This window comes from Hermetia illucens, chromosome 1 (genome assembly GCF_905115235.1).
Source record: "Hermetia illucens chromosome 1, iHerIll2.2.curated.20191125, whole genome shotgun sequence".
In the NCBI taxonomy this organism is placed as follows: Eukaryota; Metazoa; Arthropoda; class Insecta; order Diptera; family Stratiomyidae; genus Hermetia; species Hermetia illucens.
In genome coordinates, this window is record NC_051849.1 from 125,520,122 (window position 1) to 125,539,028 (window position 18,907).

Below are 18,907 nucleotides of genomic sequence, written 5' to 3' on the forward strand. Positions count from 1 at the left end.
TAATAGTCATTTTCAAGAAGGGAAATATGTCCTATGCCGACATCCTTCGACAAATGAAATCAGACCCGGAGCCGATGGATCTGAGAGATAGTGTATTTCACACCAGACAAACGCTGATGCTGCAACTAAGTAGATCCGCTGAAAAATCGGCCGATAACTTCCGCGGCAAGGTGGAAAAGGTATTAGGAGAGGAAGTTGATGTAAGTGCTCGGAAGCAGGAGATAGTAGTTGAATGCAAGAACCTAGATGAGGTCACCTCACGGGAGAACATCTGTGCTTCGCTAAAACAACAGTTCAACCTTAGCGATATAGACCAGAGTGCCATAAAAAGGATGTAGTAGGCATATGGCGGCACACAGACCGCTATTACTAGTTTGTCAGTGGAATCAGCTATTAAGTTAATCGTGTGCAGGCTCAGGGAGCAAATATCTATAAAGAGATGCTTCAGATGCCTCGATTTCAGCCATTTTGCGGCGGCAGCGCTAGCTTACAAAAACTGTTCCGCTCGAGACGTCTCACCATGGGCTCTTACTGTTCAAGACAATGATCTTGCCAGTTCTCATGTATTCTTCGGAGACTTGGGTTCTTAGCAAGAAGAATTGCGAACTCTTGGCCGCGTTCGAGAGAAGAATCCTCCAAAGAATTTTTGGCCCCCTAAATGAGGATGGATGATTCCATGGCCTACATAACGACGAAACCTATGAGCGATACCATAGCCGTCAGGTTGTGTATAAAATCCGGCTCAATAGGTTACGGTGGGCGGGTCACTTAATCCGTATGGATGAGGATGATCCAGCCCGGAAAGTCTATAAGGGCAATATCTGTGGTAGGGAAAGAAGATGAGGCAGACCCTGCCTAAGATGGAGCGATGGCGTAGGTCAGGAAGCCGGATAGCTTTTAGGGATATGGATTGGTGGACCTCGGTGCAAAACCGGGGTGTCTGGAGTTCCTTATTAAGGCAGGCCTAGACCGGATACCGGTTGTTGCGCCATAGATGATGATGATGGTGATGATGGTAGGTCGAGAATTTTCAGGAGGATTGCATCGGAGATCCACTCTGTGTGCTGTCTAGTGGGATATCCCTCGGCATATAGGAGGGAGCTGAACCGGACAGACAAATTAAATTGATACAAGTTAATCTCAGTCACTGTGAGATAGCTCAAGACCTGCTCTCGCAAACCATTCGAGCCTTACAGAGAACACGGCATCGTGCTGGCCAACGTTGGACGCATGTCCACCTTTCGAGGTGGAGGGTCGGGTTCGATCGTTAACCTGGCATTTGTTAGCACCTCACTGGTGAGGGAGATGGCTTGGCAAATGAGTGAGCATTACACTCACAGTGACCACCAGGCCATCTTCCTCCGCATCAAAAGCCAAGCAAGCAATCAACGATCAATCAAGCAACAAAGAATAAAGGCCATACGGAGAAGCAAGCGGGAATGCTACCAGAAGCTCTGCATGGAGGCTAATATGAATCCGTGGGGCACAGCCTATCAAGTTGTAATGAACAAGATCCGCTGGAAAAAATCACCTCAAGTGACATGCCCACGACTCTTGTTGCAAATAATTACAACTCTTCCCCCCCCAGCAGGGGCAGGACGAAAGAGAACCCCAACTGGTAGCTCAGCAGGACGTTCTTTCGATCCCTGATATTACCGAAGAGGAACTTCGGGAAATCTGCAGACGTACTGGGGATAACAAGGCTCCGGGATTGGACGGAATTCCGAACAAGGCTCTGAAGGTGGCGGTCAAGGCCGGACCAAGGTATTTCGCAAGCACATTCGAATCGTGCATGGCAGAAGGAATATCTCCCACCCAGTGGAAGAGGCAGAAGCTGGTGTTGCTACCGAAGCCCCAAAAACCACCCGGCGTGCTCTCTTCATATCACCCTATTAGTCCCTTAGACACCATGGGGAAGATGTTGGAGAGGGTCATATACAGCCGCTTTTTGCATCTCCATGTATAGTCCAGCCCTAAGAACGAGCGTTTTCAGCGCTTTATGTAAGTTCCGCGGGACTAATTCCGTCGCTGAAATTACTACTGGGACTACTTCGATCTTTTGTAGTCTCCAAGTATGCTTCATATCGTCTGCCAAGGGGTCGCAGTTCCGGATTTTCTCGTCCTGTTTTTCAACAGTGTTCCGGTCCAACGGTACGGCTACATCGATTATAAAGCACGCTCGTTCTTTCTTCAGAAGCAGAACTAGATCGGGTCTGTTATGATTAACACTATGGTCAGTGGCAGTAGTGTGATCCCACAGTAGTTTGACCCGATCTTTTCCAAGATTCTCCGCGGAATATACTTATAGTAAGGATGGTAGGTTGCCACTAAGTTATACTTCAACGCAAGGTTTTGATGGAGAATCTTGCAGACGGAGTTATGACGATTGGTGTACTCGGTACTGTTCAACATCCCGCATGCAGATGTTATGTGCTGGATGGTCTCCTCTTTACAGTTGCATAACCTACAACTGGAGTTGGTGATTGAGGAGTCGTGAAGAATGTACCGTTTATAATTTTTTGTTGGGAGCGAAGCATCCTGAATTGAAGTTAGGAATGCTTCGGTCTCATAGAAAAGTACACCATTAGTCAACCATTTGTTGGAGGCTTTGATGTCAATGCCTAACAACAACAAATTTTTTATATGACCTCCGTGAATGGGTTTCTCTTTCCACATGTCGATCTTCTGTTGGACTGAACTAACATTCGACATGGGATCCCATTCTATGCTTCTCAAGTTCAAAGGAGATAATTTATTATAATTTATCTGCCATAACGGTAGCTTGATGTATTTGGCTAGAGGATTGTTTCTCATAGAAAAACTCACGAAGAGAATGCACTTGATTGTAGTGCAACGTTTTTAAATCAAGTACCCCCCTTCCTCCCTGATGGCGTGGGATAGTGATCTTCAATTTTTCGGCAGCTCTATTGTGCATGTTGTTGCTTGCAAGAGCTACCCTTACCCGTCTATTGACAGATTCTAAATCAGTATTACTCCACTGTATCACACCGAAAGTGTATAGTGTATATGTATTTTTCCCGCACAGCTCAGTTTTAAGGACAAGATCCAGACGCCGTTCAAATTCCCCCAACCACTTAGATTTTATTATTGCCACAGCAGGTGTTTCTGCTTGCAACATGCCGAGGTATTTGTAGACGTCGTCCGAATCCATACCCTCAATTCGGATGTTATTTTGGCTGTATCCTTCGTTGTTGGTGTGTTTTCCCCCAACAATTGTTTTGATGCGACATTTCTCCAAACCCAACTGTATGCTGATATCCCTGCTGAACTGGATGGTGATGTCCAGGAAGGAACGAAGTTGGTTCTCGTCTTTGGCATACAATTTGACGTCATCAATGTAGACTTAATGTACATTTCGACAATATGCCATGCTTGACTTGGAACCCATATTTGCTTTCATGCAAAAGATGGGATAGTGGATTCGAAGCCAAACAAAACCACAGTGGGCTTTCAGAGTCACCCTGAAAAATGCTATGCTTGATTGGTATCTCTTCTGATGTTTATGAGAATGTGGCGCGGCAGGATTCGCGGCATTCGAGATTTATTTCGAATGTTGCGAATACCAGCGGACAGATGACGCTACCGGCGCTCTCCACCAGCTCCGCGGGGCTGGCAGCAAATTCCTCTCGGCGGGTTGTACGTAGGCCGAGTAGGACGAGAGGCAAGGCTTGGGTCCAGGACAGATCGTCGCGTGCCATAATGGCGGCTTTCAGGGTGCCCGAACACGAGAGTCGGTGCCAACGTTCCAGCATTCCATTGGTTTGCGGGTGGTATGCAGTAGTTTGCTGGCGTTGAAACCCCAGGAGTTTGCCTAACTCCGAGAAAAGGGTGGACTCAAATTGCATTTCCTGGTCAGTGATGACCACTGCAGGGGCGCCAAAGCGAGGTGTCTACTCTCGACAGAGGGCTTCGGCACAAGATTACGCCGTAATGTTTTTCAGAGGTATTGTCTCAGGCCACCGCGTAAACCTGTCGATGATTGTGAGGTAATACTTGCAACTGTGCGAGTCTTGGAAAGGCCCTACTATGTCGGGGTGTATTGTGTGGAACCGCTGGGTAGTGCGGGGGAATGAACCCACTTCTTTCCTTCCACAGGAGTGGAGAGCAAAGTGCCATGAAGGGATGGCAGAATGTCATTTAAAAAGCAATAATTGCTGGACTTCGACTTCGACTGACAACTACCTGAAAAAAAAAAACTAATCGACATCTGCACTCCGCTTACATTTTAAGATATAAAAAGCTTTTATGAATTGTGTTAGGTTATGAAATTAATTTTGTTTTTTAAATAAAATTAAGTTTAACAGTATATAATTCATTAAATACTAAAAGAACACCGATAACTTCGTGCTCCAATTCTTCAACATTGTTCTGAGGAGAAGAACCACATTCGGGTTGATTTCATACAAGCGTAATACTACTAGTAACCACGAATATGATATGAAGTCAAGTGCTGATTTATAATGGATGTGGGCTGCCGAGGTATTTCGGTTTGTTGAACAGCCTGCTTTAGAGCCATTGTAACTATTATAAGCTATTCTTTTCAGCCTCGCGAGACAATTAATCAAAATTTTGAAAGTTAAGAGAAATCCTATTCCTTAGGCTGAAAAATTGGAGACCTAATTTCGAATCTGATTGTAATGACTTGCCAATACCCTGGGAATGATCTTAAACCACTTGAGCTAGAAGTTGTGAATTTTATGAACTTTTGGTGCCTTGAACTGCCTGCCTTTTCAAGGGCTATTGCAATATCACCTTCAGTGATGTCTGCCGTGGTTGATTCGGGAAGGCTTCTTATGAGCCCCATAAGGTGTGGGAGCCACGCTGCTTCTAAATTGCATCTCCTGCACTGGTTCCAAATACTTCTCCAAAAGTCTCACTAGCTTTTCATAAAATCCAGTTTGGTTCTCGAAGAACAAGGTGTTGTCTGTCTTTCACTAAAAGCATTTTTGATACCTACGTATTTGATTGTAGGATACCACAAGTTTCTGCTTCAGTAGCTCATGGATTTCAGTGGTCGTCATAACATTGGAGTGATGGTAGTTTCAAAGGATGTCCGCAACAAATCTATGCACCATTAGTGCTGCATTTCCGAAATGTGCTTGCGAGACGCTTCCAATCTCCTTTCTTAAGTTTTTGACTTTGTTTTTTGAGCCAAAGCGCTATAATGTAAGCACAGTATAACCATTAGAACAATGAGGATATTTCAATGCCCTTTTTCGTCGTAATCTTAATTGTAATTGAATGATACTTTATTGGGATCGATTTCCAATCTTGTTGGTGACGTAGAAAGGCGGTATCTGGGAACATGGAAAAGGGGGGTGTACATTTGATTCCACGAAATATAGTTATTTGTGCTATCAAAGTAAAGGTCTTTATTAGTACTTCCCGAAGTCGTATTGTTTTTGATAATAGTTGCAAAGGGAAGGATTGCGGGGGTCAGAATAGGTCAGCTACTATAAGGACGCGTTTTCAGAAACACTGCAAAATTCTCTCCATACCGATACTTATTAATTAACTATTATTACATAAGTTAATAATAGTATGTTACCATATTTATTATAAGTATATTTTTTTCCAATTTGATTGAGAACCTCATTAAGTTTATTCAGGAATCATCAACTTTTGCTGTATTATAATAAATCAAACTTGTCACTTTTGTGCAAATAGGGACTTTGAATGTCAATATCATACTAAGGTGAATGGTCTGATAAATTAAATGTATAAACGTTACGAGCTAGGTACAAATGCTTAGCTGAAACGTCCAGCTTCCGGTTTCTCGACTTGTTAAGGTATTGTGTGAAAAAAACCTTATTAAAATTAATTCAATGTCTGTCTCCTCGTCTGCCTGCCTGTTTGTCTGTCCGTCCGTCACACGAGGTTTACTGGAACTATCGTCATAAAATTTGGTGAGAACATGTGGTCCACGAGTAGCAACGCGTGCACTGAGTTGAATCGTTTTGTGCTGGCTTTAAAGGGGGCCTTCCTCATATATGCGAAAGGAAAAATAAAATTCTTTTTCACAGGATATGGTTTTGGTGGGGTATCAATTAGTACTTTTGAAAAATTATAATGTTTCCGATATTGGGTGATATGCAGGGGAGGACTCAAAATGTGATCCCCGAGGAATAAAAAAATCTAAAGAAAACATGAAAAAATACTTTCCATATCAAGGTCTACTCAGTAATAGTATTATATATTACTATGTTTTAAGGGAAATTGACTAGAAACCCCCCTTAAGTTTATCCTAGAGTTGCAGTATTATTATATTTTTTTATCGAAATTGTACTATTACTAATAAAGTTAAACTACTCAATTCATAAATTCATAAGAAAACACCTTGTACTATCAAGCTTGGAATAAATGCTACTATCATTTGCAAAGTTATGGGGTCATATTTATCTTCTTCGTGTGAATTTACTGCATTCTAAAACATCAGAGAATATCAGCATCAATCGGTCCATAATTTGAAACACTATACAAGAGCCCTATACGTATGGAAGTGTTTTTTCTACCTGTAAACTATTGGAAAATTTCGCTAAAGGGCTTTCAACTGGAAACCATTTACTAAATGTATTAATTACCAGTTATATATAATATATTAACTACATTAATTACCAATTACGGGCTAATCCTATTTCTGAACCGGACAAAGGTTAAAGAAGAAGAAGGAAAAAGTAATTACCAACTTCATACACACACTGCCTAAGATTAACAAATACTAAAACCACTTAAGCTAAGATTACAAAGATTAAACGTTTTTCGCGTACTTAGATAGGGGCAACATGAAAATCAGAGACAAGAGATGTTTCCCTTTTTTGTGTTTTAAACAAAAAAGCAGACAAAACCTTACTAGAATCGGCATACGTTCTTTTCTCAGCAACTGCTACACCGAATGGTGAGAAGCTGGGAACTGTGAACGCCCACATATGCAGTAAGTTACATCTTTCTCTGTCGAGTCTAGGGGGTTCTTCATATATGCAACAGGGGAGTGTAGCATTTTATTTCACCGAATATAGTCATATTACATAACCAATGAAAGGTCTCCATTAGCACTTTTAGAATCACTCTTATTTTTGATATTTGATGGAAAAGCGGTGAGCACTGTGGGCCGGATCCATTCTCAAAAACTACCCAACCGGAAAATCTGAAAATAATCGTCAAGCTGCCTCTATACGGTCTCCAGGCCTCAAAATACTCTCCATATCGTTATTAGCTCATATCGAGTTAACTATAGTATCATCATCATCAACGGTGCAACAACCGGTATCCGGTCTAGGCCCGCCTTAATAAGGAGCTCCAGACATCCCGGTTTTGCGCGGAGGTCCACCAATTCCATATCCCTAAAAGCTGTCTGGTGTCCTGACTCCATCATCATCATCACTCAATCGTAGGCAGAATCTGTCCCGTCTTCTTTTTCTACCATAAATATTGCCCTTATAGACTTTCCGGGCTGGATCATCCTCATCCACACCGATTAAGTGACCTGCCCACCGTAACCTATTGAGCCGGATTTTATCCACAATCGGACGGTCATTGTATCGCTCATAGATTTCGTCATTGTGTAGGCTACGGATTTGTCCATCTTCATGTAGGGGGCCAAAAATTCTTCGGAGGATTCTTCTCTCGAACGCGGCCAAGAGTTCGCAATTTTTCTTGCTAAGAAATCAAGTTTCCGAAGAATACATGACAACTGGCAAGATCATTGTCTTGTACAGTAAGAGCTTTGAGCCTATGGTGAGACGTTTCGAGTGGAATAGTCTTTGCAAGCTGAAATAGGCTCCGCTGGCTGATAACAACCGTGCGCGGATTTGCATCCCCTTGTCGTAGACCGTTGTTGGGGTCGTACGGTCTTGAGAGTGATCCTGCCGCTTTTATCTAGCTCATCAGATCGATCAGGGTCAGTTTAGTCAGTCTTATCAATTTCGTCGGGATATCGAATTCTCTCATGGCCGTGTACAGTTTTATCCTGGCTATGCTATCATAGGCAGCTTTAAAGTCGATGAATAGATGGTGCAACTGGTGTCCATATTCCGCTTGCCGCAGAGACAAAATCTGATCTGTGTGTGATATCTCCCTTTTTATGTATGAGACAGATAATGCCTCGTTGGCAATCGTCCGGCATTGATTCGCTGTCCCATACCTTGAGCACAAGTTGATGAACCACTTGGTGGAACTGATCGCCTCCATATTTAACCAATTCGGTTGTAATTCCATCGGCTCCTGGCGACTTATGATCTTTTAGCCGATGAATTGCACGGACAGTTTCTCCTAAACTTGGTGTTGGCAGTATTGGTCCGTCGTCTTCAGTTGGCGAGACCTCCAACTCGCCGATGTTCTGGTTGTTCAGTAGCTCATCAAAGTACTCAACCCATCGCTCCAATATGGCCATTCTGTCGGAAATCAGAGTTCCCTCTTTGTCTCGATAGGATGAGCATCGAGGTGTATAAGGTTTCATTCTGCTGACTTGTTGGTAAAACTTCCGCGCCTGGTGCGGTTGCTCCCTGTACTTTTCTAGTTCGCAGATTTGTTGGTTTTCCCAGGCTTCTTTTTTCCATCTGTGAAGTCGCTTCTCCGTTCGACGGACTTCGTGATAAGTCTTTGCGCGTGCCCGCGTTCTTTGAGAATGCAACAGTACTCGGTGTGCGGCATTCTTCCGTTCCGTTGCTAGCTTACATTCATCGTCAAACCATCCATTCCGACTCCTTTTGCGGCTGGGGCCAAGTATGCTTGTGGCCGTATCCATGATAACGTTCTTCAGGTGATTGTGAAGATCATTTGTTGATGCTTCATCTCCAGGTCCTCTGTTGACTGCGGTTATTGCGGCATCCATTTCCCTCTTATAGGTGTCGCGGAGGCTTGTGTTGTGGATGGCTTCAGTGTTCACTCTCACCTCATTTTCAGAGGGGATTCTAGGTGGTATTGTTATTCGAGCTCGGAGCACCATGCCAATGAGATAGTGATCCGAGTCTATATTGGCCCCCTATATGTTCTGACATTCATCAAGGCTGAGAGGTGGCGGCGTTTGATCAACACGTGGTCTACTTGGTTGAAAGTGGTTCCGTTTGGAGAGGCCCACGTATGTTTGTGGACCGCTTTCCGCGCAAACCAGGTACTTCCAACAACCATTTCGTGCGATACTGCTAATTGAATAATCCACAGTCCATTATCATTTGTATTTTGGTGTTAGCTGTGGGAGCCAACGTATCGCCTGAATACGGGCTCCTTCCCTACTTGGTTGTTAAAATACCCAACCCCCAACTTGGAGGACCAGTTGCTACAATTTGTCCCGTTTTTAGGCGCGGGAGACTCGCCTTCATCCTTCTCCGTCTGCAGCTTTTCCTGAAGAAAGCGCTCCCAGCGGTTACCACGTGGAGGTGGAGATAGGGTTTGGTAGTAGAGCTGTTGGTGTTGGTTCAGGAGGCATTTCCCAGGTTTTATGCTCTATCGTGGGTACCAATCCACGTTTCGCCCTGGGACCTACTCTTTGATCAATGTATTATAGTATATCACTATATATTTTGGGAAATTGACTAGAAACCCCCCTTAGATGTATCCTGAAATTATAAAAATGCAGTTCTATAAATTATAGTATGGAGCATGTTATCTCCAAGTTTTATCAAATTCGTACCATTAGTAACAAAGTTATAGTAGCGCAAAGTTAGCTTTAATGTGTAAATTTACTGCAACCCAAATTACTAAGAATCAATGCCACACTAAAGTGAGTAGTAGTGTGTAACATGCTAAAAGCGTATACATTGCGGGCTACGTACAAATGGGATGGTTCTACACTCAAATATACTCCTACAAGAAATAAATAAAGCCTTTCATACTTGAAGCGCCGATCTTCCGGCTTCTCGACTTGTTTCATTTTTCATTAAGGTTTGTGTGAAACAAAACAAAATGGGAAGTCTGAAGGGATCTCAGCTATTATTGACAAAGTTATTGAAAATGAAAGTTTTGTGTTTTATATACTCTATATATATAATACTTTTTCACCGAGTATAGTCACGTTGGGTATCAAATGAAAGGTTTCGATTGGTACTTTTCGAATCAAGCTTGTCTTTACATTTGCGATCATTTCTTTAACGGACCCATTCTCAGAAACTACCCATCGAACAATTTGAAAAATATCATAAAGCTACTTCTATACGGCGTCGAGGTCTTATAATACTCTCCATATCGATATTAACTCAAATTAAATTAATAATATTATGTTACTGTTTGCAGTAATGTGGAACCAAACCTCAAAGAGCCGTTGTAAACCAAACATATGAGTAGAGTGTTTAGCTTGCTCGCTAGCACTTACTGCCATTCCGATGAAGTATCGGTTTTTTTTGGCACAAATCAAAGGGTGTGTGCGTGCGAGACGAAGGAATATTGTAAAATGAATTTTGTCAACGAACCTTCCTGTTAGAAAGCAACGCTTTGCTTATTTGCTTCAAGAATGAAACATATGTTTTTTCTATAAAATCCTTTCAGAATATATGATAATACAGGGTGCGGCAGCATAACTTCCTTTTTTCAAAACTCAATAAAAACTATTGTATTCATCGGAAAATATTTATTTATTTTTTATAATGTAGGTACATGTCTAAAGTTTTTATTTACATTGTTTTGAAGAACAAATCTGTTAGGTGACGTCCCCCATTCTCCATATATTGCGTAAACCGATTTCTGGCGTTTGTCATGACTCTTGTTAGCATAGCAGGTGTTATGTTGGCAATTTCTTCTTGGATGTTGGTCTTCAAATCTTGTAGGGTTTTTGGACGGTTCACATAAACACGGGATTTAAAAAAACCCCATAGAAAAAAATCACAAGGGGACAGATCGGGAGAGCGTGCCGGCCATTCCAAATCGCCTCTAATTGAGATAAGGCGCTCTGGAAAGTGTTCCCTCAAAACAGCCATCGTTGCTTTTGAAGTGTGTGCTGTTGCACCGTCTTGTTGGAACCAAGTGTCCCCCGAATCCAAATTTTCTAGCCGTGGGAGAAAAAATTCTGTAGCATGCTTACATAGCGGTCCGAATTCACTGTCACTGTAACCTCATTTTCCTCAAAAAACCAGGGACCAATAATTCCAGCTGAGGAAATTGCACACCACACTGTGACTTTGGGTGAATGCAAAGGCTTTTGATGCAATTCTCGAGGGTTGGTGTCAGCCCAGTAGCGCATGTTTTGCTTGTTAACCGACCCACACAAATGAAAATCGGCTTCATCGCTAAAAAAAACAATAGCACCCTCGGGAACGACATCAATAAGAAGCTCACACGCGTTCATCCGAGAATTGAAGTCACGTTCTGAAAGTTCCTGCACTATCGCCATCTTATAGGGATGAAAATGAAGATCATTACGAAGAATTCTTCTCACAGAACGACCGGATAGTCCAAGGGCAGATGCGTGTTTGCGCGCAGAACGCCGTGGCGATCGCAACATTGACGCTCTCACTGCTTCAATGTTCTCAGGTGATCTAACGGGCCGAGGGACTCCAGTTCTTCCTTTTGTCGCACTTGCAGTTTGTCTGAATATAGCAACAATACAACAATTGATTTGCGGTCTGAGACGGGAGCCAACGGGGCTAAATTAAAGCGATTCCGAAATGCACGCTGTGTGGCAATAACCGAACATCCGCTTGAAAAGTAAACCTCAACGGCAAAGGCACGCGCCTCACTATTCCCACGCATGATGGCGACTGAACCGTGTCGGGACAAAACGCTCCGCTATGACATCAACTAACTGAGTGGCGCGCATTTTAAAAAGGAAGTTATGCTGCCGCACCCTGTATTTCCACTTACCCATTGCAGTCTGTATTTTTAAAACTGCACTGTTGCACCTAAAACTTTTATTCGGTTCACTACCCTTGATTAAGTGACTTAGATCCCGCTGGGTTGCAGCAAGCGGTAAACGTGTTAAGTCAGCTTAATACTAGCCACATATGTGCAAGCAAGTCGTCAAGTAAGTTTTTGGGTACCGGGAAATTGGACTTTTGTCGGCAAGTTAAGGTTGCAACGTGGTTAACCGTCTGTGGACATGTTGCGGTTGGTCAATTAGGTTGAAGCGGCTGGAACTTCCTCACATACCTGGAATCTTGCGCCAAGCAACAACTTGGTTGCACGTCTGTGGCTAGTGTATCGCATTTGCACCCGATGACGATGTTGATACGCAAAATCAAGGTAAATATTTGTTGAAGGTTTGTAGTTTGCGGCAAGTGCCAAGTGTGTGGACCCGGCATTATAATTTTAAGCTATGTACGAATTAAAAAAATTCCATAGGATGTTCCTCACATGCAAAACCTTTATATACGAAGTGTCGAAGTTCCGGTATTCTGACTTGTTTGTATCTGTTTTAGGTTCACCTCTTGAATTTTAAATTACTATACAAGTGGAACTGCCAAGTACTCAAAGTTTCGTACATTTGGGATTACGCCTGAAGCGCTGTAAAACAAAATCTTATTAAAATCGATTTGATGTGTACCTGCCACATAAAAATTGCTCGGAAACAGTTAAATCTGTTGTCACGAAATTTAGTGAAAACCTGTGATCTGTGAATCGCTTTTCATAGTGCAAATCACGCAATGTTCTGTAGAATTTAAGGGGACCCATACGCGTAAACCTTATTAAAATCGGTTTACTGTCTGTCTGTTCGTCACACGCATTTTTCTCGGAGACAATTGTAGTGACTGGCACCAAATTTGGTAGAACGGTGGAAACTGTGAACGCTCACGCATATAGTGAGTTATACCCTTTTACGTCGAATTTAAGGGGGTCCCCATACATGCAAAAGGGGGTGTAAATTTTTTTTTATCTAATATAGTCATATTGGATATCAAATGAAAGGTACTTTCCGAAGCCGTTTTGACATTTGTTAGAAAGGTGGGGAGTGCGGGGAGTTGAAAGTGATCATTTGTTTAACGAACACATTATCAGAAACAACTTAACCGAAAAATCTGAAAAAAAGTCAAATGGCTGCCATTGTATGGTGCCTAGGCTCCGAAATACCCTCCATACCGATACCTGTCCAAATAAAGTTAATAATAGTACATTACTATAATTTTTAGTAATTGGCGGGAAAACCCCTTTAAGTTCCTCCTAGAATCAAGAAATTGTCCAGCAATGTAGGCTACAGCATGAAGCATGATACTTCTAAATTTGGTGAAAATTGCACTATACTAACAAAGTTATAATAGGTCAAAGCTGTCGCTTCAGTGCAAATTCTAGACTGAATGTCAATATCACTTGAAAGTGGATATTCTCACATAATATATGCATATATATTAGGTGCTACATACTAACGGGACAAATGCACACTCAAATCTCTTTGGAAAAGAAATACACATAACCTTGCATACAATTTACCACAGTGTCGTCCGTCGTCTTGACCTCTACGGTTCTAAGTGTTGGCCGGCTGATGCTGCTATCAAAAACTGGGAACAAGATTCCAAGATTAGTGCCCCGCTTATGGACACATCAGATATCAGATTTGCTTCAACTGCAGCGGGTAGCATCACATCCACTAACGGAAATCCTGCCATACATAAACGAATCCGAGATATTCTATTAGACGGGGGAATCGAGTACAATGGACCACTAAGGTCGGAGTGTTCAGCTTCTCCCCCATCTCAAACACACACACACACACAAGTGTTGGCCGACTATAAAAGCCAATGAACGGTGTCTTGCGGTAATGGAGACGAAAATATTGCGTTCCACTGGTGGCATGTCACGTTTTGATCACACCAGGAATGAGGACATCTGCGATCGATATGGGATCGCACCGATGATCGTGGAAAAATTAAAGATAGGCATCTCCGATGGTATTTTCACATAATTCGTTCTAACGGAAAATCACTCGCCTAATTTGGTCTGAACATTCAAGTCGATGGTAAGCGACCAAAATGCCGACCGAAATAATGGGAACTCGGTACGCTAGATGGGGAATTGAAAGCCTCGCGATTGCATTCAGATCAGACTTTTGATAAAACAAAATGGGGAAACCGATCAAACGAGCCGACCCCGTTTGGGAACGGGAAAAAGGCTGAAGAAAAAGAAGAAGATGTATGAAAACTTTTGATGATCAATTGGTTTTGTAATGTATAGTAATATCACATTACAATATATTACATGTCACAGAAGTAATATCACCATAAGGTAACATGGCGATGTTCAGTAATGAGGTGGTGTTAGGTAGCGCGGTGGTCTTGGCTAATGTGCTGATATTAAGTAACGCGGTGATGCTAAGTAATGCGGCGATATTGTCATGGTTCGTAATGTTTCGATTGCGCTCGGTAATAGTAATGTGATATTACTCTTTAGGGTGATATTCCTTTCGGACATTACATGCATCACCTACCCATCTCTAGTATTGAATGCAGAAGTGTATTATTAAATTCGTTAATAAATGGGATACATCGCTTTTGGGCGCAGTTTGGCGAGTTTATTTCTAACGAAGCAATGAGAACTTTTTGACTACCTATTACAAATTTGGATTCCCTACCTGGTCTGAATGTTTTGAAAGTTGCCTTCATTGTTCCGAAAGGGATTATTCCTGCTTTTTTCAGTAATCTTTTATCTTGATTTAACGTCGGACTCCAGTCGAGTCAGCTGTGGATGAGTACTTGAGTCAAATCAGGGTAGTCATCTCGGGCGAGCGCAATACTAACCACATTACCTTTTATAGGGTACTGCAATCCCGTAGTGTACTGTTACGGTCTTAAATGAAGTGCTCTAATACACTTCAAGGCCCTGGTCCAATTGGATTGTTGTGCCAACGATTATTAGTCTACCCTATTAAATAGGTCGCATTGCATTGCTGAAACATATCTAAAATCATTTGATAAGCTAAGTTGGCCGTCTACTAATACTACTTCAAAACGACTACTTAGTTTAGTGTCGATCTTGCGCGAAACGTATTGCAAGACTCGTTTCTTTCAAGGTGAGATCAATACCGGGGTGCGTGTATGTGTAAATTACTCGTGCCGGAATTTTGATGTCGTGCTATCACAATCGGGGAACGGTGTTCCACTTCACCGAGAGTTATACAATCAAAATACAAAAGGTTTCGTTTTTAAGGCTGTCTGTGAAACAAAACATTGTTAAAATCAGTTAACTGTCTGTCTGGCAGTCCCTCCGTCTCCCTCACTCTCTCTCTATCTGTCTATCAGTTTGTCATACCGTTTTCTTCGGAAATGTTTACTGTCAATCCCCTTTCGTTCAGTGAGTAATGTCGTTCTAAGTTGATGCTACATGTAGTAGGAAGGCTGCAACATTTTTTCACAGAATATTGTCATATTTAATGAAGAGTCTGGATCAGTACTTTCCAGAACTGGTCTCATCGTTGACATTTCATGCAAAAAGAGAGAGTGCGGAGACTCGAAATGCCTAATACAGATAAAGTTTGTTTCTATAACAGACAAATGTCTTTCTCAAACATCAGGCAAACATTAGTCGAAAAAATTTCTGAGTATGCTTCAGAAATCCGACAGGAAAATGTCTGTCTCAGGCAATTGTCAGACAAATGCCTGACACATACAAAGCCTATTTCTGTATTAGACTGTCTGTTTCTGTCTCAGACTTTAAACAGGCAGTAGTCAGACAAATGTCTGCGTCTGACGCGTTGACAAACATTTGTCTATCTGATGTGACACATAAATGTCTGACACAAAGTTTGCCTCTGTATCAGGCAAATGCCTGTCTCAAGGATCAGGCAGACATTAATTGGACAAAAGAAGCTTGCACCACCGACTTGATAATTTGGAAAACAATCGTTTTTACAGCAAATTTCATGCCTATTGCACGAGAACTTACTCCTAAGATATGCTCCTGAATTCCCGCTAGTTTTATCCACTAACTCGCCTATTTCAGGATTCGGCAGGTTCCCTTAGAGGTGGCTTAAACGTTGCTTACAAGAGGTGGTCGGGGGGCGCAATTCCTGTGGAGTTAGTATCTTCCGTTTAAAAGCATTTACCTGCCTGGATTTGCCCTTTTTCATAAGGCTAGAATACCTTATAATCGTTCCTACCTATCCTTGTTTTACATTTTCTGATAAAGAAACACGTCGCTTCTGAAGTTTAGCAATTTCTTAGCCGACACTTAAATCTACAGTACATTGCTTCCCCACTTACTTTCTACACTTACTGTTAACAAATTGCAACTGTTCTAAAAATTCTTCAACCCATTACAGTTTCGTTTGACAACAAGGTCGGCACAACACGCACCATCGAAAACCTTGAAGACATGAAATGAAGTGTTGATCATGAAGGGAAGATTTTTCATAAGCATTCATGACATTGCGGCATTGAGTTCGATGCAATTATGCCATTAGCGATGTCGATGATGCATTTTCGGCATTAAATAAATAGTGCTATCAGTGCTGATGTGGATGTGATCCTAAAATGACGTACCAATATTTGTTAAAAATTGTAATTGATTTCACAGGAAATTTCTTCTAATTCAATAATTATAATATTTCCAATTTTCTTCTTTCCGGTGCTCTACCAGCTACAAACATGGCAGCAGTGGAACCATAATTTTTTTAAATGATCACGGCAGATGGTGAGTGGATAGAAGAATTTTAAATATTTATAAATATAAAATAAAGTACATATTTTATGGCGGCGGTCAAATTGTACTATAGGTCCCAGGGCGAAATGTGGATTGGTACACACGATAGAGCATAAAACCTAGGAAACACCTGCTGAACCAACACAAACAGCTCTTCTACCGAACCCTATCTCCACCTCCACGTGGTAACCGCTGGGAGCTCTTTCGTAACGAAAAGCTGCAGACGGAGAAGGATGAAGGCGAATCTCCCGCGCCTAAAAATGGGACAAACTGTACCAACTGGTCCTCCAGGTTGGGGGTTGGGTAGGGCTGACAACCCTACACGGAAACCGATGTTACGAAGCCACGAAAGGAGCCTCGGACAGGATGGATCTTACAACGACGAACCCGGCAACGACAACGGATTAACGATTTGCGCATTTTCTCATGGAACGTGCACTCCTTGTACAGACCGAATGCTGCTGAGCAGCCCCAATATAAGGCTGATGTAACAGCGTTGTAAGAGATGCGATGGACAGGGACCGGTTTCCTGGAGAAGAGCCAATACACCATATATTATAGCGGCCATCCAGTAAACCTTGTGCTCAGAGTAGATTTCTTAGTCAGCCAAAAAATGAAACCTGCTGTTATTGGCTTTAAAAATATAAGCGAAAGGCTATGCACTCTGCGTTTGCGAGGCAAGTTTGGAAATATGGGCCTCATTAACGTTCACGCCACTACAGAGGAGACTACAGAGTCGGAGAAGGATACCTTCTACAAGGTAGTTGAGCGGACCCTCGAAGCCTGTTCCAAGTATGATATCAAAATTATACTTGGAGATTTCAATAGTCAAGTAGGGACGGAGCTCGTATTCAGGCGATACGTTGGCTCCCATAGCTTACATAGGGATGCCAATGATAACGAAAGGTGCATTTAGTGCAGTTAGCAGCATCGCACGAAATGGTTGTTGGAAGTACCTGGTTTGCGCAGAAAGCGGTCCACAAATATACATGGGCCTCTCCAGACAGGACCACTTCACCCAAATCGACCACGTGCTCATTGAACGCCGCCACCTCTCAGCCTTGATGAATGTCAGAACATATAGGTAGGCCAATATAGACTCGGACCACTATCTCGTTGGCATGGTGCTCCGAGCCCGGATAACAACACCACCTACAATCCCCTCTAACAATCAGGTGAGAGTGAAGACTGAAGCCATCCACAGCACCTATAAGAGGGAAATGGAGATGAAGCATCAACAAATGATCTTCACAATCACCTCAAAAACGATATCATTGATACGGCCACAAACATACTTGGCCCCAACCGCAAAAGGAGTCGGAATGGATGGTTTGACGATGAATGTAAGCTAGCAACGGAACGGAAGAATGCCGCACACCGAGTACTGTTGCATTCTTGAAGAACGCGGGCACGCGCAGAGACTTATCACGAACTCCGTCGAGCGGAGAAGCGACTTCACAGATGGAAAAAGGAAGCCTGGGACCATCAACAAGTCTGTGAACTGGAAAAGTACAGAGAGCAACCGCACCAGGCGCGGAAGTATTACCAACAAGTCAGCAGAATGAAACCTTATACACTTCGATGCTCATCCTGCCGAGACAAAGAGGGAAATCTGATTTCCGACAGAATGGGCATGTTAGAGCGATGGGTTGAGTACTTTGATGAGCTACTGAACAACCAGAACATCGGCGAGTTGGAGGTCTCGCCAACTGAAGACGACGGACAAATACTGCCAACACCAAATATAGGAGAAACCGTCCGTGCAATTCATCGGCTAAAAAATCATAAGTCGCCAGGAGCCGATGAAATTACAGCCGAATTGGTTAAATATGGAAGCGACCAATCACACCAGGTGATAATATAATATATAAAATATAATTTTAATAAGGTTTTGTTTCACAGAAAAACTTATTTTCGAAAATATATCAATTTCTGCGCGTTTTGCAATGCGTCAATTGCGAAAGCGCGGACTTCGTGGACGTAGTTCTGTTATGCGTATTTTCCTGCACTTGGCTGCGAACATGTCGAGTGGAATAAGCTGCATTGGCATCGAGCCAACTTTCCTGATGAGTGTAAATTTAAGTTCCCCGAATTGGACAGGCGCCTTTATGTAAAACGCTAAGTCAAAGAACTTATGCAATTCAATGTGAACGCTCCAAACTAACTGGAATTGCTTTAGTAGGCATGGTGTGGGAGCCTTGCCTTGTAGAATATAATATAACTCAGAATAGTTATAATTGTCCCTTCGAATGTTGATCTGTTTGCCGGAAAGGATGAGTTTAATTTTTAACATGATAAGGCTCCAGGGCATGTTATTCTGATCGGAAACCTC

The 18,907-nt window shown here is 42.5% G+C and overlaps 1 protein-coding gene across 4 annotated transcripts in view; it reads right to left on the reverse strand.

Annotated features, from left to right (window-relative positions):
- Positions 1–18,907, reverse strand: part of LOC119647214 (ras-GEF domain-containing family member 1B) — a 1,018,095-nt gene that overhangs the window by 48,774 nt on the left and 950,414 nt on the right. The window contains exon 12 of one of the 4 annotated variants that reach the window (XM_038048041.1): positions 18,505–18,892. The exons of the other annotated variants lie outside the window; for them this stretch is intronic. Coding sequence (XP_037903969.1) covers positions 18,888–18,892 — 5 coding nt within the window. The 3' untranslated portion in view covers positions 18,505–18,887. Of the gene's footprint in view, positions 1–18,504; positions 18,893–18,907 lie in introns of those variants that run through there. 4 annotated transcript variants of the gene reach the window in all.